Source organism: Parasteatoda tepidariorum, chromosome 7 (assembly GCF_043381705.1).
Source record: "Parasteatoda tepidariorum isolate YZ-2023 chromosome 7, CAS_Ptep_4.0, whole genome shotgun sequence".
Taxonomy (NCBI): domain Eukaryota; kingdom Metazoa; phylum Arthropoda; class Arachnida; order Araneae; family Theridiidae; genus Parasteatoda; species Parasteatoda tepidariorum.
The window spans coordinates 50396852-50424414 of NC_092210.1; the positions used below are offsets into that span (position 1 = coordinate 50396852).

Here is a 27563-nt window from a genome sequence, read left to right on the forward strand (position 1 = left end):
CAAGGTAACATATATATATATATATATATATGTAATGCAAAACTTGAAGTCAAAAATAGATTAATAGATGGGAATATTATCTTCATTAAAAAAACCTTCACTAAAAAATTAGGATGTGATGAATATTTGCTTAATTATCGCATTTTCTAATTGTTTATTTAATTCATAATAAAATTTCATTAAAAAAAAAACAAATTTTCGAACTTTATTTTGCTTTTGAAGTTTCTTTTAAAATAAATTTATCATTTTAAAATAAAAATGTTATGGAAATTAAGAGGCTCAAAGTTTCAGCAATAGTCACAGTCATGTATAATTGTAAATATCAAGTTACGAAGGTCACAATAAATAGTCGGTGAGGCTTTTATGTGATATCACAAAATAAAGTAAAGTCAGAATCATGCTATGGCTTTTTTGGGACGATTTGAAATGTTCACACCTGTAACTGTGACTATTCTTGATTTTATTGGGATGACACTGCGACAATCTGTGCTATGTAGGATGATTTGAGGTTATCGTTATATATTGTTAAAAATATATTGCTAAGAAATAAAATTTCTCTCATTAATTGCTGCTTTTGTGTTCCTAAGTTTAAATTTTTTTCAAGTACAATTGATTATTTTTCAAACACGTCCTTTCATTTGGTTACGAAATAAAATGTGATTACATAAATTACAATAATTACATATTTTTTAGAAACATTTTTCTATTGACTTTCAAGGAAAAAAAACTTTTGCGACTTTTAAAATGTTTTTTTTAATTTAAAAAAGTCTTTTTTTTTTTTTTTTTTTTTTTTTACAAAGAATAAATTTTAGCACGAACAGGAACTGTTTTCCCATAACAATGACCACCTTCAAGGAATCATGACTCTTTGAAGATGGGGGGAGGTACCGATCTTTTATACTATTAATTTGCAAAATTTATTCCTCCTCAAAATGCAACAGATGGCAATCCAATCTTAATTTTTGTAAAAAATGGGCATAAATCGTTCTTCCCTTTTGATCTTCAATAATGAATGAAAAGCAAACAGAGTTGGCCGTTGATTACAGTAATCGATTACAACTGTAATTGATTACAGATAATTACAGCTATGTAATCAATTACTTGTAATCACGATTACAAGTAATCAATTACTTGTAATCGTGATTACAACTTTCAAAAAATTTTGATTACTGCTGTAATCATGATTACAATTTTGATTACAGTAATCAATTACTTGTAATCACGATTACAAGTAATTGCGATTGCAAGTAATCACAACAAAAACGATTACGAGTAATTATGATTACAAGTAATCAAAATATATGATTACATGTAATCATGATTACATGTAATTTGATTACATGTAATTGTGATTACTTGTAATCAAACTATACGATTGCAAGTTATTATGATTGTATATTATTGTCAAATTTTTTATGTAAGTATTCATGTGTTTACATATTTTTATGTACATAGAATGTACGCACGCATGAACGTACAATTTGCGATTCCTATACATACAATGTGTGCACAAACGTTGTTTGTACGTACAATATTCATAATTATATTGTAATATACTTAATGCAATGCGCATATGCTTAGTACATATAATTATGCATTTATGATACATGTACGCATGTATGTTAGTTTGTACAAAAAGGCAATGTTTTGTATCTTTGTTTACATAGACAATGTATGTATGATCTTATATGAAAATAATGTTTATGCGTTTGCATGCTTTTATGTACTTAAGTACATATATAGTATAAATTTACGATAATGGCACGTATATACAATGTACGTATGTATATAAAATTGTACGTATTTACGTACAATATGTAAGAATGTTATTTAAAGGTGCAATATATGCACATAGTTGCGTAAATAAAATGCGTACATGTATACATGCATATTTATATGTACATCGATATATGTGCACGCAACGTATGTACTTATGTACAACTTACGTATGTACTTGTATAACTACATACTTTGTTAATACTTATGCGCATGTAATGCATGGATGTACAAAAAATAGTTATATGCACAATGTACGCATGTACATACAACGTATACATGTTCATAATTACAAGTAATGTACAAATACATGCGTACATTTAAATATATGTAATTACAATATACACATACATTGTGCATACATTAAAAAAATTTATATGAGTAAAGTTATTAAAATCTGTTTTAAAATTTATTCTAAGGCATATGAAACTCGACCTCATATTTTTTAGAAAGCAAACGATAATTTTATTTGGAATTTCTAAATATTAATTCCACACATAAAATTTACCGTTTTTCTTAGCATTTAAAAAATTTCTATGAATCATGCATTATGTTATAANAAAACATTTTGGTTTATAATTAACAATCTTCCTTTCTTTCATGTTTGCCCATTTTACAAATGCTTCTTGAAAGTTAAATGCACTTTCAGGGCCCTAAATATTAATCATTAACAAATATATATATCATATATTCTAGCCATTTTTGTTGATCGCTATGCTTCATCTCGTTTGATCACGTTTTTTTCGTGAACGCTAGCGTCATGGTTCTTCTTGCGAAAGATATTTAGATTTTTTCTCCTTCTTGTTTGATCAAGTTTTTTTCATGGATATTAGCGTCATGGTTTTTCGCGGAAGCTTTTTTTTTTAATGGAATTTAGTAAAATCCTTTAGCAAAAATGCGAAAATGCTTTGTTGAATTTTAGCATTTTTGAGGGGTCTTTTCGCCTTTTGCGAAAAAAGCTACCGTAGCGGAAACCCTGAATCAATATTGTAATCATGATTACAGCTGTAATCAAAATTTTTGAAAATTGTAATCATGATTACAAGTAATTGATTACTGTAATCAAAAAATGTAATCGATTACATTTTTGGCCAACTCTGAAAGCAAATACAGGAGTTGGTGAGCGAAGCTAACAGAGGCAGAGCCTCCTGGCATTTTTAAAAAATGTAAAACAATGTATTTCTTCTTAATTTTTTTAAAAACAATTTATAGAAAGTAAGATTTTCAAGGGTGCTCGAGAGCTTGCTCATTCGTAAAGACGGAACTGCAAATGACTTTTATTTAGCTTCAAATTTTACTTTTAATTTTTGTTTTAGTCTTTTTGGGGTTTCAGTCAGTTCAGTCTTTCTTCTCACTTTTTGTTTTGCAGGTTAGTGTTAAGAATATTATGGCATAAGATGGCTAACTCCCCCTGCTCACCACTGGTATTGTAGAAAGCGCCCCGGCTGCATTCTTGAGCTCGAGGGGGATCGGCCAGATATGACAGCAGTTTCAAGACTAAATAGTGGTCATCTCAAAGGAATGACTTTTAGCTCCGGCTGCAAAATTTTTTCAACCTGCAATAAGTGTCATTCAGAGCCAGCCTGTCCGGAGCAAATCCTGGACTGCTTGGGTCTGGATTTGGAAGACCTAAAAACATCTCCACTTCTTGTTATTGACTTTGCCAACATGCATGGACTCATGAACCAGATCTAGCTGTTGCTAGGTCATGAAGGATTAGTAACAATAACAACAACAAGAATATTATAATGAGTAATTTTCTTGCTTAGACATAAAAAGCCGAGTGGCAAGACCTTAAAATTTGGTCTTTATCTGGCATATATTTCGGGCTCTAAGTAATCTTACATATCTCGGTCTCGGTCTATAGTAATCTTACATATCAGAATTTCACAAGCGATGACGAACTTATCTGTTATAAGAGATATTGTTCGCTGTTCCCACTCTTTCACTCTGCTTTCTTTTCTTCTTCACTGTTAAAAAAAGATGGAGTGACTATTTGAAATTAAAAATTTCTCCATCTGTCAGCATGGGGACAACATACATTGCCTTGCGCTCAATGATTAGGAAGCAGTTCCCGCCAGGGAAATGTTGAAGTTCTCTAATATAGTAGAGACATTTTTTTAGAATTCAGACAAATAAAAATTGTCTATTTTTTAAATTCTAAATTTAACCACACGAAAAATATTCATTGAAAATTTGTAATTTTAGAAGGGGCTGGGCCTCTTCATTTATAAAATGTGAGGGAGCTAAAGCCCTTTCTGTCACCAAATCCACGATCCCTGTAAACATAATGGGGTCCAAACTTTGAAGCTCCATCCTGACCAAACTATTGGGAGCATATTTTTCAGATTACGGGTACCCCCAATGCCTTGGGGATCAGAAATCCGAAACCGTCGAAAAATATGGTATGTTTATTTAGGGAAAGTACGTTTTTGTGTATGATTTTGTAACTTAAAAAAATCGTCTGCACTTATTAGTTAGAATTTTTGAGGTCACACCCTTCAGCCATTAAGAGTGAGTCAGAAAAACAACTTTGAACGTCGCAATTCTTTGTAATTAGTGAATCCATAGATAAGCATTGTTGCGTCGAGAAGAAAAGGAAGTGAAACGTTACTCAAAACGAATTTCTAACATAGACCTTGATTATTTTTTGTCTAGGGTAATAACAAGCAGGAAATAACCTTTACCGTTGCACAAGAGTGTTTTTCCTGATAAATCAAGGTCACTAATTGAAAGAAAAACAAATATTTGGAAGGAAAAATAAAAGAATATTAGTCTTTCACCATTTTTTTTGACGCGTTAAAACTTTTTACTACACTGCACAAGGAATTTTTGCGCCCCCACTCGAGCTGGCACCCCTGGCTAAAACCAGGCCTGCCACTAGCTCGGTACTACACCACTGACCTTAATGCAGACGTTTTTAATTTGGAACATGAATAAAAATTAAGTTATATTACCGGCAAAAGCGTTTCCAATAAATATTAATATTTTTTAAATAAAATAATTCAGCATTTTTTTTCTTTTTCTAATATTTTCTTAAAGTTCTATTTGTTCTCATTGTTGCATCAACCCTGGTCATTATTTCCTATTGCCAGCGCATAAACTTTGAAGTTAACTTACTTGAATTCCCTAAAATGTCATTTAGAACTTCTATCTATTTAGCTTTTTCCTCAGTTTGTTAAAGTTTTACTTAATATTCAAAAGTTTAATTATTTAATGAATTTTTTCTACTTTAGCATGATGCAACACTTGCAGTAGTTTTACAGTCCCTGAATTTGCTGCCAAAGAAGAAACAATTACTGCTTGTCTTAAGATAGGTACTCTTCCATACATTCGTCTGGAGCTGTAGCGGTGACTATGGTAACGAGGTATGATTATTTCAAGGGGGTGCGGGGTTCCTCTTTAGGACTGGTTTCGGCGAGAGAAAAGGAGACCTCTTCTCGCACTTTTACTCTCTACTACTTTACTACTACTACCAAAGCTCGCACTTTTACTTCGAGAACGGAGCGTTCGGCCTTACTTTCTCCAACTAATATTGGAGCATTTCTTTTTGCGAGATATTCTAAGACATTTGTTATTTTCTATAATGACTTTCCTCAGTTTTTGCAGTGAATTTACAAGAATTTAAAACTATTATCGAAATGCCAGTTTGCGCGATTGCAACTTGAAAAAATTTTGATAGAAAAACAAAAGGAAAAAATATAATTTTCAGCGTGTTCCCTAAAGTAAACGAACAACTGTGTAAAGAAGGGATTCCGAAATGACACAGTTAATATAAAACAGCCATACGTTTATTCTGTCGTTAAGAACTTTTATAAAAATTCATTATCTAAATAGAAACCGCCTCGTTACTTCAAAAAGAAAGCAGGTGAAAAAAATTAAAATATGGATAAAGTATAAATAAAATATATAGTATATAGTTGGAATTCTCCTAATTTCATAACATATTTTTTAATGTAGTTATTCTAAATATTTATGATTTTTTTTGAAAATTATATTCTCTTAAATTTAAATATCTATAAATTATCATTGCAAATTTAAATATCTATAAACAATTGTAAAATTTCTAATGTCATTATGAACCTAAATTATTATTTTGTTTCAGCAATCAGCGTTTAAGGTTGATGTTTCCTAATGATTAAGTATGAACAAATTGCTATTAACGGCATATTTTAAAATCAGGGATTCTAAATTTAACTCAACTTATTGTTATAAAAGAATATGTAGATAAAAAAGTGTCGATATATGCTTTCATTTTTTTAATAATTAAAGTTAAAACTGAACTTTTTTAAATAAAGTATTTATAGTGTCATTTTCGCCAACTAGTAAAACATTTTTATAAGTTTAAAATGGTATTTTTTTTAATATAATGGCCAAGAAAGTTTTTCTGAACTATGTTTATGAACGGAAATAATGTATTAATTACGTAAAGTTTGAAAGCTAATAACCAGAAAAAGTCTACCTTATTTTTACAAAGAGAAAAAAGCAAAGTTATCATAATAACTTTGCTTGCGATCTCCGAGATTTGTGGACACAGTGACGTCATGAGGAGAGAAATCGTAGCTTCAGCTCTAAGAGCGGAGTGAACTAGCCCTTCTGTTCTCTTTAGCCCTGCCCTAAAATGCCCTCTTCTTGTTTCCATAGCTTATGTTTCCATAGCTTCTTGTTTCCATAGCACTATAATTGGGCACCAGACTGCCGGCAGACTTTGTGGCGGGAAGAGTACCTATCTTAGACAAACAGTATATTATACCGATCTTATTTTTGAGCTTCAGGTGACTCACATTAACTTTGTGTACTATATTTGAATTCGACCGATCCCTGAAAAAAAAAAAAAAAAAAAAAAAAAAAAACATATTTTAGCGTCGGATGGCTGCAAAGAATTCTGCCCCTTCCAGAATTTCGTGAATAACACTCCATACTTTATTCCTGTGGATTTGAATGAAAAATGTAAATTGGGAGAAAGTTAATTTACCAAAGGATTGTTGCAGGTGATACTGCACTATTTTATTCACTATTTTAATTCTAAAATTAACCCTTTCCGTTACTGGAAATAATGAATCATAGTCAGAAAATAGCATATTAGCAACTATAACCGTAGATCATGCATTTTAAGGAAAGGGATTCCCTTCAACTCAATGTTGTGTAAAGAATAATTTTACATTTCTAGTGGTTATTAGTAATTATGGAATACTTCTAGTGGTTAGTAGTAATTACGGATTAAGTGGTATCAAACTGGGTACACTGTACACATCGTAAGGAATAAAGAAATTAGCGCCCACGTTGAATTATATCCCAATACACATTGGTTCAGTGTCAGCTACATGTCTAGTTGAACCATAATTAAATTTCGATGATACTGTGGTTTAAATGGGACTGTTTTTTTAAGTGCTAATGTTTGTCTAAATGAGATGATGATGGGATAGGATATATTTAACGTTTTGTCAATACAAAAATAAACAATTAAATAAATGAATAAATAAAAATTTATAATTTTCAAAAATATATAAGCAAACAGAAAAACCGTTTTTTCCAACAAGGAACGGGTGTACTTTGTGCTATCTAGATTGAAGTAAAAAATACAACGTGATAAAGCACAATTGAATCTACAGAAATGGCCATACTGTAATTTCGGTTCTGTACTAAAGAACCTTCTTCAGTGTCTAAACACCAAATGATGATATAGACAAACGCATTCATTGTGATTTAGCCAATAGGAACAGGAGAGCAAGTTTAAAGAAGCTAATAAAAAAGTAGGAAGATGATTTGGAAATTTTGTTCCTCACTTCGCAAATATCCTTGCTTTAGTAAAACCGTTATTGTCATTGGATAGTATCTAAAAGTATAGTGAGACAACGGGAAACAGCGAGTAAACTACCGAAAGATTAAATCTGCCGGACAAACTATCGTGGGACAAAATCTAGCACTGATGAACAATAGTTAAACAGAATCTGGCAAAAACAAATTGTTGCGAGACAGAATTTATCGTTGACAAAGTGGGTGGACTCTAATTACGTGGACAAAATTTCGTGAGATAGAACTTCACGCGGATAAAGTGTCACAAAACGAATACTAATAGTATATAAAAACCTTTTTTTTGATTTCCAACATTTTTTATATACGTGTATTTGTAAATGAATGATCGCTGTTAACCACAGAGCGAATAATTAACCTAATTAATAATCGGAGGTTTACTGTATTGACGAAACGATAATGAATTAAAATTTCAAAAAAAGATGTAAAATTTTAAAAATTATTTTTGTTGAATTATACAAAAATAAAAAATAATATTTTAACTACTTTTAAATGAAATTACTCAATTGCTTATTCACAGTTTTTCTTCTAAATTAATAATAAATGCGGCGCAAACTTTTTTTCTGAGTATCTTTATTAAATTATCAAAAGAGAGGAGATGAAATCTTATATATTCCGTGTGAAAATCTTCGTTTTATTTATTCATTGATTTATTGTGCAAGCTTCAGTTCTCCTCCTTTCTCTTCTTGATAAAATCATGCCGAGCCGCTGAGGCGATGATATATCCTGAAGACGATTCAGGAAGTGACACCACGCGTTTCCATGTTTGTTCTCGTCCGTCAAAATAGATTGGCTGTTCCAAAGGGCATCTCGTTTCTAAACTCAGAGCACCAAATATATAGATATTTTTTTCTATAATAAAGATATATAGATTAAAGATATATTGTAAATTAAATATATACTATAGATATATTGCATATTAAAGATATATTATAAATATATTATTCTCGAGTATTGATCCCAAAATATTGGTCATTATTTATCATTAAGATAAAAAGCATTTTTTAAGTCAAATAAATTTTGCATATGCTAAAAATACAAAGAGTAAATTTTTATTTTTATTTGTAATTCATAAAACTTTAAATTTTCTTTTCAAGGTCATTCTTTTACAGAGTTTAGTTTTATAATGAAAATTTTTTTTCAAAAGTTTCAATATTTATTGAATATGATTTTTAAGATTAAATATATGTGTAACACTCACGAAAGATGTTATTGGCGAATAAATAACCTGGGTCTTTACATAGTTCGGGTGCTATAGTGCAATTTTTGCTGATAAATTTTAAACCAAAATTTTTTTAAAAAAAATTTCATAATGTTTTTATGTTTTTTCTTTGATTTACTTTGTACCCGGTAGTTTTTAATATTATTTACTGTTAAGTTCATATGCGTATGTTATTAAATTAATTGTTTTTTTATTCAGGTGTTTCCGAACCTTCAAAAGTAAAACTTTTTTAAAAAGTAAACGTAAAAAAGTAGAAAACGTAAAATAGTTTTTTTTATAGCTGGTAATTTTGTTTTTGAAATAGGCTATATTATTTTATTTAATAACCGGCGTTGAGCAGTCAACCCGACCCTACGATTTTTGGGTTTACGGCAATCAATGTTCAACCCCGTAGCCTTGGAATTTTAAACGCAATACAGCAGATATGAGAACTCCTTGGTGAAGCATTGGGACAAGCCTTCGTAGAGGATTTTTTGATGGCTCTAACCCTCATGTATGTTACAGGGAGAGGAAAACTACGTAAACCTCCAAAGTTCGACTGACGACAAAGGGAATCTAACCCATGATCCATCTACCACTGAGGATATTTTACGTGAGTACTGTGGTTGATTTAAGCCGGGAGCAGAATTCGTATTAACCAGAGCCTCCGCTGGGATTCCAACCTGTGTCACCTTATTGAGTTTGCTCTATTCCCTGTTCTGCCACGGCTATATATATATATATATATANTATATATATATATATTTTCAATTTTCGGGTTTCTGACTACTAATATTCAAGTCCGTAGCCGTGTAATTTCGAACCCAATCCAGAAAATAAGGGAACTCCTGTAACAAGTATTGGGAGAAATTTGCGTGGAGAACTTTTTGATGGAACTAACCCGCATTTGCGTTACATGGAGAGGAAAACCACGAAAACCTCCCACTGTTTGTCTGATGGCAAGGTGACTCTATCCCATGATCCGTCTACCACTGAGGATATTTTACGTCAGCATTGTGGTCGGTGCAAGCCGGTTGCGGAATTCGCATCGACCAGCCATCGCTGGGATTCGAACCCGGTTATATTATTTAAATAATTTTTTTATCCAATTAGATTTTATTATCAATTATCATTATTATGTGAAAGAAGAGATCTTCGATCACCAACTCTACATGCCTGCTTTTGATTATCATTTTAATTTCTTCACGGAAAAAGATAAAATTATTCAACTAAGAAGTGTAAAAAAATTGTTTTTATAGTAAAAACGTTGCCTAAAACGATTTTATTGTTTGTTTTTGCTCAACATTTCCTACCCGTCACCAAAGATTTGCTTTCCAATTTTATTCGAATCAATCGGTCTTTCATCATTAAGAATCATTAAGAATCTTCTCAGAACTATCAGAAAATTGTTTTCAGTAATGACAACTTAATTATTTTGAAAAAAATTATTTACTAAAATATTAAATAATTCGCTAAGCAAATTGAAATATACAGTATCTGGATTGAAGGAGGTCATCAGAATCAAATATTTTATTCTTCAGAGTATTATTCGTAATATAGGTGTCAAAAATAAAAGCATAAATAAAGTATTACATTTATCTTATGGGATAGCCCTAACATGCAACTATCCATAGCTAAAGTTTGCATGCTTTTTAATCTAGAGCTAAAAATACAGTGAGTGCATCTATACCTTATTGCATCTCTGTGCCTGATGGACATAAAAACCTTTTTGAAAGCATGTTGCAATTGTATTTTGAAGAACTTAGTCCCAAGATTGTTACACAAAATATAGAGCATTCGAAAAATTAACTTCGTATCTTTAACCCACATTTCTGCTCTGCGATGCTCACTTTTTTTCATGAACAAAGTTCTGTTATAAATTTTTACAGAATGAATGATAAGGTCTAGTGATTGACTCACACTTGTGAAATTTACAATAAAAAAACCACCATTTTAAGGTTTTTTGAATTGCAATTTAGAAGATGGCTGAAACATTGATAAATAAAAATAAAAATTGCAGTCTATATCTTCATTAACTTATCTGATGAAATTAAAAACCCATAAAGAAATTGTTAAAGTAAATTAAATTTCATCAAAAAGAGCTACAAATGTTTTTTTTAACTGCTAAAATAATTCTTTAATTTGTGGTTAATACATTTTTTCCCTTCTTTTAATCAAGAAAAATAATTCATTAAATCACGAAATAGTTGTTCGTTAAATCGGGTTTGATATAATATCTATTTTGGGACTGTTCATTAATGATGTCACATTTTTTTTTCAATATTTCTGAGCCCCATGGTGAAAAAGGGGAGGAAAGCGCTCTTCCCTTTTGTCACAAAGTGTCACACTTTTCCTAGCCCCAATTCCTCTTGTCACGCTATACTGCAAAAATACATACTTGCAGTTTAGGAACAAAAATTCATGTTACATATCATTATTCTAATTTTATTTTTGAACATTAGTTAAATGTTTTAATGAAATCTGTGAGCATCGTAACAATAACGGTTACATGTGTACTTATTTTGTTGAAAAGTGCGAATTATAAATGCATATATCGACTATATAAACTAATTATATAAAAATATTTAATATGCTGATTTTGAATATTTAAATTCTAACCAAAATGTATGATATCATACATTTTGTTATACAACATTTATGAACATCTGCTTTTGTGAAATTTTATAAAGATTACCATAAATGCCTGCAACAACACTGTGAAGATTTTTTGGGATTGGTGTATTCTCGACCCAGGCTCCATTTTTAAAACTGTATATGTTGTTTATGCTTATAATATCATTTCCACTTCGTGAGCGAATTGTTCCACCAATAGAAAACAGATTATGTCCGGATGCAAGAAGTGTACCAAATGCTATGGGTTGTGGTAAAAATGGACGATTGCACCACCTGGAAAATAAAAATTGCTGCACAGAGTGTTTCGTAACTATCACCCATACCTTTAGAAGTCTTGTCAAAAAGGGCACAATAGAGCTACAAGCTAACATGTAAAAAAACAATGAAATAAAATAAATAAACAAATAACCAATAGTTATTAAAAATCTGACGAATTATCATCAACATCAACTACTGTAAGGAAGGGATAGTTTATTGATTGGATGAAACTGAAAAAGAATCCGAATAAAAAGAATCCGAAAGAAAAAGAATAAGTTCTGAATATGAAGACATCACACAAGAAATTACATCTGTAATATACCTGGCCTCCCTGTTCCAGAAGTCCGGGACTTTGCCCCGATGTGATAATATTCGATGTGTCAGAACTTAAATAAATAAGTTCTGAATATGAAGACATCACACAAGAAATTACATCTGTAATATACCTGGGCTCCCTGTTCCAGAAGTCCGGGACTTTGCCCCGATGTGATAATACTCATAATGTTTAAATAAATAAGTTCTGAATATGAAGACATCACACAAGAAATTACTTCTGTAATATACCTGGCCTCCCTGTTCCAGAAGTCCGGGACTTTGCCCCGATGTGATAATACTCATAATGTTTAAATAAATAAGTTCTGAATATGAAGACATCACACAAGAAATTACATCCGCAATATACCTGGCCTCCCTGTTCCAGAAGTCCGGGACTTTGCCCCGATGTGATAATACTCATAATGTTTAAATAAATAAGGAATAGTAAGGACCGAATTTCTCGTTTAGTTATCAGATTTGGGTTGAAAACTGAAAAGGTGCACATTGAGCAGTATCTATTTTCGTAAACTCGCATTTCAAACTGTCTCATTTAAAAATCACCAAACGCACTGAATTTTTTGGGGCCCAGATATTTCGTCCTCCAACAATAGGCTCCCTGGACATTTCGTACATAATTTTTTTTTTTTTTTTAATCTGAATGTATTTCAATTTTAATTTTAATCAGTAAATTGTTGCAAAGCAATGTTAGCATGTCGCATGCTTATAGTTCATTATATTTTTCATGGATATTAAGAACTATTTTATTTAGCCTGCTTTACACTTATGACAAATTAAGATTAAGTTACCAAATCAAATTAATAATCTGAGAATGCGTATATAGTTAATTCCTAATAGTTTTTAGTAACAATTTTTTAATGCCAGGAAATGATAGGGGGATTTAGCAACACAGGAAAAAGTATTAAGTATTAAAGCTGTTGAAATACAGATGCGTCCTTTAGTTGCTACTGATAATGGGCATCGTTAGCGGGGTATGTGTTCTCAAATATTAGAAATCTCTGAGTCTTTCCCAATATTTCAGACCAATATAGAAAATTTTCGTTAATTATCAACGATTGGAATTCCTTAATGTTAATAGCAAAAAGAATCTTTTTGCAGGTATTTAGCAGATTTCAGAATTTTTTTTATGAGTGAAATTTAAAGAACTATTATGACTGTGTAATTTATTTTCATCTCCCTCAAAAATTACACTCTTTCGACGCCCATGCTATCGATATTTCTTTTTCATAGCAACTTCTTCTATTCACGTAAGTTTAGATTACTATTATTATCCGTTAAAATGATTTGCATCACATCCCTAAATATTACGGATATTTTTTTTTTAAAACTGTTTCAAGCAAAACAAAAAGGTTTTCATGCTGTAAAAGTTTAGAAAATTTCTTGCTGCTCTCATGACATTTAATAAGCCTTGTGGACAAAAAACTACTAAATCTTTAGATAAATTATGAATCATGTAATTCCACTTCTGGATTAAAGCCTACATTCGGTTCGGAAGTGAATCCGAAAGGTTTTGCAGGTATGTAGTATCCAGTTTAAGCTAGTAGCAGAGAATTTAATTGCGCAGATCCACCGAACTGAGGGAATGTTGATTTCGGCATTTTATCTACTATTCCAAATTGTCATAGACTTTAGATTCTGTATAGAGTTTAAGGCAGGTGTTTTTGCGATGCCAAAACAGTTAATAGGGAGTGTGAGGGTCCATAAAACTAAATTCTGTTCAGCATGAACTAATAGCGAACTCTTAGCCACCTGACACTCGGCACCTTTGGCTGGCTGACGCCAAAGTTATGATAAACAGTGCTAATCAGATCAATGGTAAGTAAGAAAAGAACAGCAGACTCAGCGAAGATACGGCAGCTGTATACTAACTTATTTTACAACCAGCATTGAACAGCTGACTTGAATCTGAGTTTACGACTATCAATATTCAACAAAGTATCCTTGCAATTTTGATCCAACCCAGGAGACAAGATAACTCCTGGATCAAGGGTTGGGACAAATTAGCCTTCGTGGAGGACTTCTTGATGGATCTAACATACATTTACATTACATGGAAAGAGAAACAGCGAAAACCTCCCATTGTTAGTCCGACGGAGATAGGTTTCCGATTGAGGATATTTTATATCAGCACTGTGGTCAGTGCGAGCCGGCAGCGGAAATCACAACAACCAGTCACCGCTGGAATTTAAAAAGGGGTCACCTCATTCAGAAGACTGACGCTGTATTAATTAAACCCGGCTCAACCTATAAATGTAGGTAATGTTGGAGATAAGCAACAAACCTTAACGTTTACTTCCACTATCTATTGCACTGAGCAGCGATGAATCAACGAATAGAGCGTTCGCCTTCCAATGGGGTGAACCGGGTTCAAATTCCAGCGATGACTGGTCGATACGAATTCTGCATCCGGTTTGCACCGACCACAGTGCTGAAGTGAAATATCCTCAGTGGTAGACCGATCAGGGGTTAGAGTCCCCTTGCTGTCAGGCTAATCGTGGTTTTTCTCGCCATGTAAGGCAAATGCGGGTTAGTTCTATCAAAAAGTCCTCCTCGAAAGCAAATTTTGTCTAATACTTGATCCAGGAGTTCTCTTGTCTTCTGGAATGGGTTCAAAACTATAAGGCTACGGAGTTGAACATTAGTAGCCGTAAACCCAAAATTGGGTCGACTGTTCAACAACGGTTATACTATCTATTGCTCTAAACAGAATATATACTCTTATTCTTTCAGCCTGATAAACTTTCCGTGATTATCTTGAAAAACAAAAGAGGCATCAACAACCTATTTATCATGAAGATGACGATTGATAGACGAGATCTGAAATAGACATACTGGTTCATGTCAGTTGGATCTTAAATAGTGGGCCCAATTCATACCCAAAAGCACACTACCATTAAATGATGCTTTTCAAGATTTCCCTTAGGGTGACTAGCTTTTTACTGGTGAGTTTTTCATTAACAAATTATTACTGAAAAATTGCTACTCATGATCCATAACGTAAACGTTTCATTTTTATACATAGGAGGAAATTATTACCGTTTCAACTTGTGGTCATAACACCATACAGCATCTGTATAGGACTCTTCATCACCAATCTGTGTTATACCCCCAGCAATCCATAAAAGGCCATCGTAAACAGCGACACCCATTCCGAACAGAGGCTGTGGCAAAGAAGGTTCAAACTCCATCCATTGACCAGAAGCTTCATCAAGCATTTCAATTGATGATAATATACTGGTAAGTAAAGTTTCAGGATATCAAAAAAGAATTTAAAAGAAATGTTCTTATAGCTGTAGTAAAAGCCAGGCAATTATAAGATTAAATATTGTAATAAAAATTGTACTAGCTGCATTCTGGAAATTATTATATTAACTATTTAATTTTTATACTTTTAATCAAAGGTTGTGAGCTGAATCATACTCACAAGCAGTACGTAAAATTAAGCTGTCTCTGTGAATCGGGGATTTATCCCTTACTTTTATCTTCAAGTAATCAGGGAACAGCATTAATAGTTTTTGCAAAAGCTATTAATGCTGTTACCATTTTCAAATCGAAAAAAAAAATGAAAACAAAAAACGATCCACTTTAGGAGTTTCAAATTGATAATAAAGTGAAAAGAATGACAATTTTTTTAAAAATATGGTCAATCTCTTTGAAGTGCTAAAAGCAAAAAGTCCCTAGCAGCGTATGATGACATTTCCGGCAATGTGTTGCTGGACAATCAATTCTCAATCTTTTACACTGGATTCCCCCCCCCCTCCAATCGGTGTGCTAAATCCCCTTGTACCTTAACTAAAATTATGGCGATTATCTCGGTAATGTGCTTTTTAGCCGAATTTATTTTATTATTAATTATTTGGCTAACTTAATATTACTCAGTCTGAAATATGCCATTAAATTTTAGTTCTGTAATTAGTAAGTAGTTAGGTTAAACTTTGTCCTCCTTTTGTCTAATTATAAAAATGTAATTAGACATTGCTAGACATCGCTACTAGTAGCTACATAAAAGTTCCCTCTGCCTAATGATTAAAAACGAGTAATTAAAAGACATTACTAGATATAATTACTAGTAGTTACGTAAAAGTTCCTTTTGTCTAGTTATTAAAAAAGTAATTAAATATACATTACTAGACAGTGTTGCTAGTAGTTACGTAAGTGTTACCTTTGCCTAATGATTAAAAAAGAGTAATTAAATAGACATTACTAGACATAGTTACTAGTAGTTATGTAAAAGTTCTCTTTGCCTAGTTATTATAAAGAAGTGATGATTCAGACATTGGTAGATATAGTTGCATAAAGGTCCTTTTTGCCTAACTGTTAAAAAAAGTAATTCAGTAGGCATGACTAGACATAGTGACTAGTAGTTACGTAAAAGTTCCTTTTGCCTAATTATTGAAAAAAGTAATGAAATAGGCATGACTAGACATAGTTACAAAAAAATTTCTTTTGCCTAGTTATTTAAAAAGTAATTAAGTAGACACGATTTATTTAAAAGATGTTTCGTACAAACCGAAATTTTTTCAAATCACTTATGCCACCGATCACAAAAATTCTTCCCTGAAAATTGACCACCCCATGTAATGATCTGGGCTCATTCATGGGTGATAAGACGCTCCATTTTTCGTCCTCGAAGTCATATGAATAACCATTTTTAATGGGAACCATTCTTCCATCTTCCGTCACATCTCGTATACTGCATCCGCCTGATGAAAAAAAAATATGTTGTCGCTTCAATTTTATAACTTTAATTCAACTTTATTAAGTTATTTCAAAATTTAAAATGCATTGAAATTAACAAAAGGAAAGAAAAGAAAAACTAAGAGGTCCAGTCTTCGTTTCACCGATTCCCCGAATTCCTTCTCATAATGTATTTTTCTCATTACATAAATGCCGAAGTTTCCGACAAAAACCAAGAAAATTTTTTTTACAAAATGTAAAATTATTCCAGTTTCATGTAAGAACATTTTCTCAATACGTAATAACATTTTTTCAAACGAAATTTTCCAACACGGGCGTAGATCGGTAGGTGACGTATTTTTGTCTACAAGATTAACAGTTAATAATTCCGTAGTTAATTATCAAATGTTAAATTATTTTATTTCATCGTGCTCGTTCGTCGTTTTATCAACTTTTTTTGATATCCATTATAATTTATTATTTTTTTAAAACTCTTATAGTTTTTTGCGAAGCAAAATAAAATGTAATAAAAAGAAAATGGTGAGAAAAAATTCACGAAAAAAGCATCTAAATTCGCATTGACATTTGAACTAATTTGAATTTAAAAAAAAAATTGCTATGTCCGTAATCAAATGGGCCTCTTCCAGCGTATCAGATATCATGTAATTTCATTTCTGCGATCAGTAAGATTAACCCATATGGTAGTTTTCATTACAACTTTAACAGTCAATAATTCTTGAACTAATTATCGAATAATATAGTTTTTTACTTTATTGTACTCTGTACATTTCTCTACATATCTTCATAACTTTAAATTTCGAAGTCTAAAAGTCTTTTAGTAACAAGACAACACATAACGTAAAACACCTAAAACAACTGTGGTAGCAGCTCTTACAATTTTTTAATATAGGAAGACTAGAAGGTTTCATCCCCACCCCCTGCTCGATGAGGGTCATTCAAATGAAACCTGGTCAGTGCGTCTAATTTTGCATTAGACGTAATGGGACGCCACGTAACTGCGTGTATGACGGCACCATCTATTGGTAGAGAGACTGACGAATGCGCAACGTTTGACGTTCATAGAGACAGCGTGGTTACACTCCGAAGAGAAGGTGGTCATACAAGTTATCTCCCACTTCGGAACATGCAGGTTAATAAGCTGGAACAACGAGGAGCAAGTAGGCAGGAACAACATCCACCGTGCAGTCCAGACCTTTCACCGTGTGACTTTCCAGTTTTTTCACCTCTAAAACAAGTTATTCGCTGACATCGATTCACAACAGACCACGACGTGTGAGACTGGGTCCAGGCCTGGATCCGACAGCAGCCTACTAGCTTCTTCAAAGATAGAATTGACCGGCTAGCGTCGAATGGGATAAATGTGTGCCAAGAGTTATGGCGACTATTTTTGAGTAGGTGTACTGTGTATAACTACATTTGTGAGTTAATAAAATCGTTACCGTTACTTTACACTAGTGACCATGTCTCATATATATATTCAGTCAAACCCCGCTATAGTGAGCTCGGTTTATAGTGAACTCCCGGATATAGTGAACGAAATGTTCGATCCCGTGCCTTGCTATACACGGATAATGTTATTTTTTGTGGATATAGTGAACCAAAAAAGTGAGGAAGTTGGATATAATGAACTTTTTTCTGTCTTCAACTGATTTTTTTAAAAAAATTTTTTGTAATAATTTTGAAATTTCTACTTCAAAATAAATACATATACCGATTTTCAAAACCATCTATAGAGAGGAATGTAGCGATAAACATTTTTTCTTGTTTGCTTCTTTTATCTCACTTTCTCATCCCTAAACAAACCAAGCAGATGTTTCCAACCCAGAGGCAGACGATACACCTGTAAGGTGTCAGTGGGATCAATATGCATTTTCTGTCAGAGGGAATGAGTAATTATTCATAATTGGTCAAAGGGTTGAGCAATAATATGTATTGATAAGGCCCTCATTTCAACTCCTTTTTGCTCTCAGTTCAGTTAAAAAGAATCCTGCAAACAAGTGTCTCAAATTTAACTATGGCGAGCATTAAACGTAAAATGGGCATAATCAGAAAAATTGAAAATGGATGCAATCAAGCAGATATTTGCAGGGAATATAAACTATCAAAATCTGCAGTTTGTAACATATGGAAAAATAGGCAATTAATAATTTCTGTTCATGAAAAAAATTTAGAAGGCAGAAAAAAGTTGAGAAACGCAGATCTCAAGGATGTTGAAGAAGCATTAAGGAAGTGGTTCACCAATCGAAGAAGCCGCAATCTTCCAGTATCTGTACAAATGTCGATGAATTTGCTAAGCCATTTTATGAGACTACTTCTATCTGCTCGAGTGGCAGGTTAGACAGGTTTAAAAACCGGAATAACAGAAATTCAGGAAAAATTATCTGAGAGTCGGAAAGTGTTTCCATAATGTTGTTGAACATGTTGAGGATTGCTTTTCAGCTAAAGATTACTAATTTTTTTTTGTACACAAGACGAAGAGTAATGAAAAAAAAAACACATTTTTTGCTACTTCATATCTTTCAGTCATTTATTTGAATGATGTGTAATAAAAGGAAGGAGTTTGGGAACCATTAGTTAAATTGCCTGAGTAACGGATATAGTGAACCAATATAAATATATATATATAGCCAGGCAATTATAAGATTANAAGATTCGTAAAAACAAACATATATATATATATATATATATTTATATGGAATAAAAGGCAGAATATCATGAAAAAATTTTTGAGCTCTAATTAAAAGTTTGATAAACCGATATGGTATCATTGTCATATATTTTTTCTACGAATGAAACCTAATTTATTATAATCTAAAACACTAAACATTTTGAAGAATACGTAAAATTATGAAGGCTGCATCAATTTTTTAAGCATTTCAGACTTTCATTCAGAACTTATTTTAATGTATTTCTTACCAATAATGAATAGAGTTTTTTCAGTTGAAACCATTCCGGCATTGAGTAATGAAATCGGACTGAGCGCTATTGTTTCCCAAACACTTCCTTCTATATCGTATGATATTATCGAATTAACTCCTGGAAAAAAATTGCATGTTCCTATTATACTTATACGTCACGTTATAAGAGAAAAAGAAATATAATTAAAATAGAAATTAAATCTATGACATATAATTACATCAGAAAAAATACTACTCTTATGCAGAAGTTAAGAAGGAATTTTTCTTTTAATTCCAAAATGTATCTTAAAATATAACTTTCGTAACGAGGACCGTTTAATTCAAATGGATTTCTTTTCTATTTTATTAATCTTTACGTTTATATTCCTTATAATCTTTTGTTTTTTCTTATACATGAAAATATGATTTAAATTGATTTTTATAGGAAGCTTTGAGGAAAAAAGATGTGATATATTTCTGAAAGCTAAATGTGTAACAAAAGTTGCACTACAGTGCGCAAAAAGACAAACGGACCCCCCTGAATAAATTTTAATCTAATGAACGGATCTTCACATTTTAGGGCTCAATCTTAATGACTCGATGGAGTGGCCTCAAATATGCTAATTACTTAGTTTAGACGATATTTTAAGTTACGAAATCAGAAACAAAAGCGTACTTTTTCTGGATTAACATACCTTTTTTTTAGACGAATTCTGATTTCTGATTCCCAAAATATAGGGGTAGTCGCAATCTAGGAAATATGGTCTCCAAAATTTTAAACCCTTAAATGTTAATTTTACTTTTTGCGTGTTTCGCTATATCTGAACTTTCTAAGCGAATTGAAATTTTTTGGCACACCTTAATAAAATTCGTTTATCCAAAGATCCATCCAAAAAAATAAATTTTAGTAAATACTTATTATTTTATTAAATAATAGCTGAAAATTTTTCGAATTCTAACGCATGAAATTTTTTATACCCTTTTAATGTACGTAATTTAATATTTTTTCTCTCCTTGGAGCTATTATAAAAAGATACCTCCTTTATAGCAAACTTAATTTTACACGGTTGGTATTATAGTTAATACATTGTATGCCTTTAAAGCGATAAAATACAGTCCGTACAACGCCACGGCATGATGATAATCGAGCTGATCTTGTGGAAAATTACTCCACTCAACAATCAATACTCTCCGAAGTTCCGGAGAATGTCTAGGAGGTGGTTGACGGGCTGCAATTCGTCAGCCAAGCATGTCCTACAAATCCTCTATCGGATTCAACTCAGGGGAGGATGCTGGCCATTCTCTTAGGGTGATATCCTCAGATTGAAGGCATTCGTTTATAGTGTTTGCTCGGTGAGGACAGGCGTTGTCATCCACAAGCCCGAATTCTGCGCCATGGCACTCCTTAACAAACGTACATGTCTGAATACATTCTAGATGTAGTCTAACATCTAGAATGATGTCTCAATGATGCCTGCCATGGTTCCGATTTGAATTTGCAGATCTGTCCTGAAATCCAGTATAGTTTCACCCCAAACGAGAAATCCTGCACTGCCGTAATGGTGTCGTTCAATGATGTTGTCTTGGTGGTAATGGGTACCTGGCGTTTTCCATATGAATGTCCGACGTGAATCAGACTGCAAGATAAACCTGGACTCACCTGAAAACATCACAAAAGCCCAATGTGAAGACGTCCACACGGCATCCAGGTTAAATGCTGGCGACTGTGAGTTGACGTGAGATGAACACATCTGACAGGCCAGTGAGTAAAGACTAATATTTCCCAAACATTCACGGTATGTCTGAAACTGTGGTACTAACGAGATAGGTCCATGCTATGTTCCGTCTGTTTCTTTTGGCAGTTACTACCAAATACCGGTCTTCATTCGGTGTTATAACTCGGAAGCTTCCGGTAGTCTGACATCTACTGGAATTTCCATCATCTTGAACTCATCACCAAAACCTGGAGACGACACTTCGGGCAATTCCGAGTTCCTCGGATACTTCCATCTGAGCATGCCTACATTGCAGATGGCCGCGGATTCTACCGTGTAAAAAATCATCCACATGCGTCTTCTCTGTCATAACTATTCGGTCATGGCACTGAGTGACTTACAGAACGATTGCGAATAATTGTCCTTCTTTGCCGTCATTCTTTATGTACCCCTTACTTTTATTGTGAGGCACTATCGGGTCACCTAGGGACTTCCTGTAAATTGCATATTATTCTTAATGATGTGAGTGATTATTCGGCAGGTAAAATTTTTAGTTTAGAATTCAATTTCCTTATGATTCTGAATTATCATTATTTTATGGAGATGGGGGTATACCACATGCACCTCTGGAAATCCCAATCTCTCTCCGCGCCATACTAGGATGCCACGTCACACACTTTGGGAACCTCTGAATTTAGTTTTACATTTGAGTTTAAAAACTGACATTAAAAAAAAAATTGAAATCATAAAAATTATTTGTTGTCGTTGATATTTTTTCTACTGAATATGCCACAATGTATCTTAATTTTTAAAAAGTTCTTTATAATGTAAGTTATATTTACCGTATTCAAATTTAGACGGATCACAAGCTCCCATCAAAAGAAAAGAAGGATATGTAGTCAGATTTTCAGTCTTTTCTGACGTAAAGAGAATTTTTTCTTCAGGCTTGCTTTGGTCGTCTTGAGTATTTTTCACTTTTTTTGGTGACTTATCGAAAAAATAAATGATATTTATCTAAAGACACTTTATTTTTAAAAATATAAAAAAAATGATAATTTGATGTTAAGGATATTATAACATTTCATTTAAGAAAATAAAAATCAGGAAATCTTACTCCCCGAATGGAAATTTTTTTCATGATAATGTAAGTTTTTCTTGAATACAAACAAATGATGATTCATTATGTTTCTTTATAAACATAATCAAGCAATCAGTTTTTTTTAAATATTATTACTTAGTACATTATAGGGGTGATCTGTCCCCCCAAAAATCTAAATATAGACTTAAGGAAATTCATTTTAGTAATAAAGAAAAAAATATAAATACTTCTTGCATTTAAATATTTAAATGGAAATAAATAATCACAAAGCGTCTAAATATTGCGATAAAAATTGTCTACTCGTCGCGCTATTGATCCCACATTTTCGTCTCGCAAGCACTTTTTAAAATTAATAGATTGAATGTAATTATTTTTTAAATAAATATGGATTTATTATTAATAATTTAAAATATTATTCCATTTATCCAATTTGTTTCTTAAAATTTTCTTTTATTTTAGAAATGAAGCCTTGTAATGTTTACCATGTAATGCGAAACGCTTCAAACGAAATGCCCTAAATTTTTAATACTAACAGTTTGTTAATCGCTCAGATTTGTTTAAAATGGCCACATATTTAAAAAAGTGGCTGCTGTTAAGCTGGCCAGAAGCAAAATTTCCCAATTTCTATTTAAAAAAAAAGCAGATAAAAATGCCTGCCGTTTTTGATGATTGAGTATTTTAAATGTCTTATTGCTAATCGATTTTTTTTCCATTTTAAATATAAATTGTTAGTTTATCTGATGGTTTTAGAACCTACTTGTAATATGATTTAATTTGTAAACAGTAGGAGACTATTCTTCTTCTTCTTCCCCTTAAGGTCTGGTTTCTTAGTACAAGCGCCTTATCTGGGCGTCAGCGGGACGTCAACGTTCCGCTGACGCCAACAAAACACTGGTTTGTTAGCTCAAGGCCTGGTTTCTTAGAACTAGCGCCTTATCTGGGCGTCAGCGGAAAGTTGACGTAGAGCTGACGCCAAAAAAATACTTTTTTGTTAGCTCAGCGTGAGCAGTCGGTCCAACGCAGACATTATCTCTCATTGCGCATGCGCTAAATAACGTAAGCAAATATTTATTTTGAATTTGTATTGATTTTGTTTTCGTCGACCAGCGTTTTAGAAAACAAATAATGACTTTGTCCAAGAAAAAACACATTATAGCTGAGCTAAATGAAGAGTGCTATGTTAAATGAAGAAGCAATGTTTAATGTCAAAATCAAAATCTTGGCTGATTTCAATGTGCTGTTGGATGTTGTCCGCCATTGCTTATGTGGTTAACGTCACGTTGTAATCCAACTGCAGTTGAGTTGGACGGCAATTGTAGTTCAAGATGAGCGTTCGATGACGTATACTATCAAACTCGCAAATGGACCAATCAGAGGTTAGCGCTGATTTCCAGCTGACGGCGTCCTGTCCTAAGAAACCAGGCCTTTAGTTGTCAACATTTACAGATTTGATGGAAAAGGAACTCACATTAATTGCTAAATTTCAGTTAAATGTTTTCGCTTCTGGAATGTGTCGTTTAAAAAATACAAAGATGTTCCGTTATAATCACATTTAATGTTTTATTTTAGAATTCTTGTGTAAAATAAATAAATAAATAAAGACTTTAAGGTTTATATATTCTTGCATAAACGAAAAAGAAACAAAAATGCTCTTGGAATATATTGAATAACTTCGAAGGAAGACAAAACTGAAAACTCAAAAATATGGTTGATTGTCAGTGATATCAATCATTTAGAAATAATTAAATAATTTATAACAACTGTTTACATTGATATTTATTTCAACTTAACGAAATTATAATATTTACAAAACAAAAATAATAAATGAAGAAATTTGATCTATGTACGTGCCTTTGTTTTATATTTATACAGTTGAAAAGAAACGTTATAAAAGTTTGTTTTAAGTGGCCCCCGCTCACCATATCTTTATGGCACATTTTTAAATTATTGTGCGTATTTAGACAGATTTCACGATTTTTAAGAACGTAAAAATATCTCTTTTTTTCAATACAAGTTTAAGTATCACGTTTCACTTTTTTCCCTCCTTTTTCAGAACACATCAATTGAGTATCAATTTCTCCATTATCACTCTCGACTTCATTATTTGTGACCATTTCAACTATTTCGTAGATATTTAAATCATTCTTTTGACATTTAATATTCTCATCAATATTTCATCACCATTGATAACACTTTTATTATGATAACACATATATTTATATATATTTAAGGTAATGATTGCTGTACACCTTGCATAAATGGAGGGAAATCAATGATTTAAAACTTCTTTTCACGAAAAATTGTTTTTTTAAAAAAAGTCAAGCTATCTCATTTTACTGCGCTCTGGGTAAGAAAGTTATTATCCATCGAAAATAAAGGTAAGTGAATGAATATAAATCTAAATAAATAGATTACATATCTTTCAGTGATTTATGGGCTTTTTTATGAGCTAACAGCAATACTAACTGACGAAATCTTTATAACACCGTGGGTCATAAATCTTTAGTTAAGACGTACAAAGATTTTCTAAAGAAATTTTTCAATATTATAATTAAAAAGATTTCATCAAAAAATTACAAAAATAGAAAAAAATTATTTAATGACATATTAAATCGTTTCCAAAAATATTCTTACCCTTAACATTTCCTTGCCTTGACTTCGTTGATACGATTTGCGACTCATATAACCTCTAACGCCAGATTGTATTACTGTAGCCGCATAGTTTGCCTCATCAAGTTGTTCTTGCAGTTTTTTTCTCGTTAAATATCCTCTAGTCCCGGCTTGGATTTTTACTGCAGCTGTTTCTATTTCGTGTGTCTCATAATAATCTTTGTTAAATATCTTCGTATCCTAGAAAATTGCATAAAATTATAAAATTTCATATAATGCAGAATAAATAGTTCAAAAATCGCATTACTAATGTATCCGAAAAGAAACCAGCAAACTGTTAAGTACCTACTTCTAAAGTAAATGGTAATATCCGTATAAAAAATACACAAGAAACAATTATCACATTTTTCTAGACAGCAATGCGAAAGCAATGTCAAAAATTTTAATTAATAAAAGTAATAAATAGTACTTTTTGTACAAAAAATCCCATTGCAACTTCTGAACTATAATTTATATTGACACGAGTTCGATCTCATTCTATTTAGCTTAAAAATATACATAGGAAAATATACTTTATTTGTATAGATAGATAGACACCGAAGAGCCTTATACATTATGACCACCCTGCTAATAACATGTAGGACCACCTTTAGCCCTCAAAATTGCTAGCACCCGCCGTGGCATTGATTCCACAAGGTGCTGATAGGTAGTTTGAGGTATCTGGTACCACGCGCTCACCAACTGGTCCTGCAATTCCCTTACATTGCGAGGGGGGAAGCGTGGCAGCACGAATTTGTTTTCCAAGTAGGACCACAAATGCTCCATTGGATTAAGGTCAGGTGAATTTAGGGGCCAAGACATGACTTGAAAGTCACTGGAATGTTCCTCGACGATTCGACCCTTATGACATGGTGCATTATCCTGTTGGTAAACACCATCCCCGCAGGAAAAACTGTTGCCATGAATGGGTGAACCTGGTCTGCAACTATGTTCAAGTAGCTTACAGACGTCAGGGATTGTTCTATGAGGATTATGGGTCCTAATGTGCCCCATGAAAACATTGTTCCTGGGCGAGAAACCATGAAAACCTGGGCGAGCCCATTGTTATAGATGGAGGGTGGTCATAATGTAATGGCTCTTCGGTGTATGTTAGATGTGTAAATTAGGTGCTAGTCAAAGAGTGTACTTTTGTACGTAACTTCTAAGCTTGTTGTCTTATCGTTACGAAATTGGTATCTTTCGATTATCATAGAAAAAATACATTATGGTAACAATGCTTTGTTTGTCTTGAATGCAAATTTACGTTTCTGCCTACCAGTCGATTCCTATATCTTTCTCACCCACTCAAACACAGCAAGAGCATATAATTTGTAACCGTGATTAATTATTAAGGTGATACCATGGTTTGTTCTAACTACAGAGGTATAAGTTTGCTATCTACTACCTACAAAATCTTGTGAAACATTTTATTCCAGAGACTTATACAATATATAGACCCTCAAATTGGAAACTACCAATGTGGTTTTCGCAAGGGAAAATCTACTAAAGATCAAATATTTGCACTTAGACAAATTTTAGAGAAGACCAGGGAATTTGGTATTACCACACATCATCTCTTTATTGATTTCAAAGAAGCCTTTGACAGTATTAATAGAAATCGCTTGTATGAAGCCCTGGTTGAGTTTCAAGTACCACCAAAACTAATTAGACTTGTAGAAGCAAGCATGTCAAACACCGTATGCAGAGTCAAACTTTTGGGATCTTTATCTGAAGAAATTAAAGTAAATAATGGAGTCAGACAGGGAGACTCCTTATCCTGTCTTCTTTTTAATGTTGCTCTAGAGAAAGTTATAAGAGATGCTGAAATCAATATCAGGGACAACATATTTTCAAAATCTATTCAATTATTGGCGTATGCGGATGATTTAGACATCATTGCAAGAACTGTTCCTGCATTAAAAGAAGCTTTCCTTTCTTTGGAGCTTGCTGCTAGGGATATGGGACTAATCATCAATTCCGATAAGACCAAATACATGCCTGCACTTGCTAAATTAAATTTTACTGAATCCTATCTGGAGATTGGTTCCCGCAGGTTTCAGACTGTTCAGAATTTTACTTACCTTGGTTCAATAGTTACTGCCGACAATAACATAGACAATGAGATTCGGAGTCGTCTAATTTGTTCAAATAAAGCTTTTTATGGTTTAAAACGTTTTTTCAAATCCTTTCTTTTATCAAAAAATACAAAACTTTTACTCTATAAAACATTAATTAGGCCAATACTTACCTATGGATTTGAGACCTGGAACCTAACTCAAGCTGGTGAAAATAAAATTGCCATTTTTGAGAGAAAAGTTTTGAGGGCCATCCTTGGTGGGATAAAAATAAATAATTCCTGGAGAAGACGATATAATACTGAACTGTATAAAATCTACAGAGAGCCAGATATTGTGAAATTCATTAAAATAAATCGAATGAACTGGGCAGCTCACATTTTCAGAAGGAATGATGACTCAAATTTAAAGAAA

The 27563-nt window shown here is 32.5% G+C and overlaps 1 protein-coding gene across 1 annotated transcript in view; it reads right to left on the minus strand.

Moving 5' to 3' along the window:
• Window positions 1-7516: 7516 nt before the first annotated feature.
• The window catches only part of LOC107453789 (actin-binding protein IPP-like), a gene marked incomplete in the record, with an annotated part of 33485 nt that continues 13438 nt past the window's right edge, over window positions 7517-27563 (minus strand). Inside the window, 7 exon segments of the mRNA XM_071183410.1 lie at window positions 7517-8442; window positions 11487-11698; window positions 15053-15250; window positions 16527-16719; window positions 19631-19750; window positions 22169-22313; window positions 25060-25275. Of these exon segments, the coding sequence (XP_071039511.1) occupies window positions 8255-8442; window positions 11487-11698; window positions 15053-15250; window positions 16527-16719; window positions 19631-19750; window positions 22169-22313; window positions 25060-25275 (1272 nt within the window).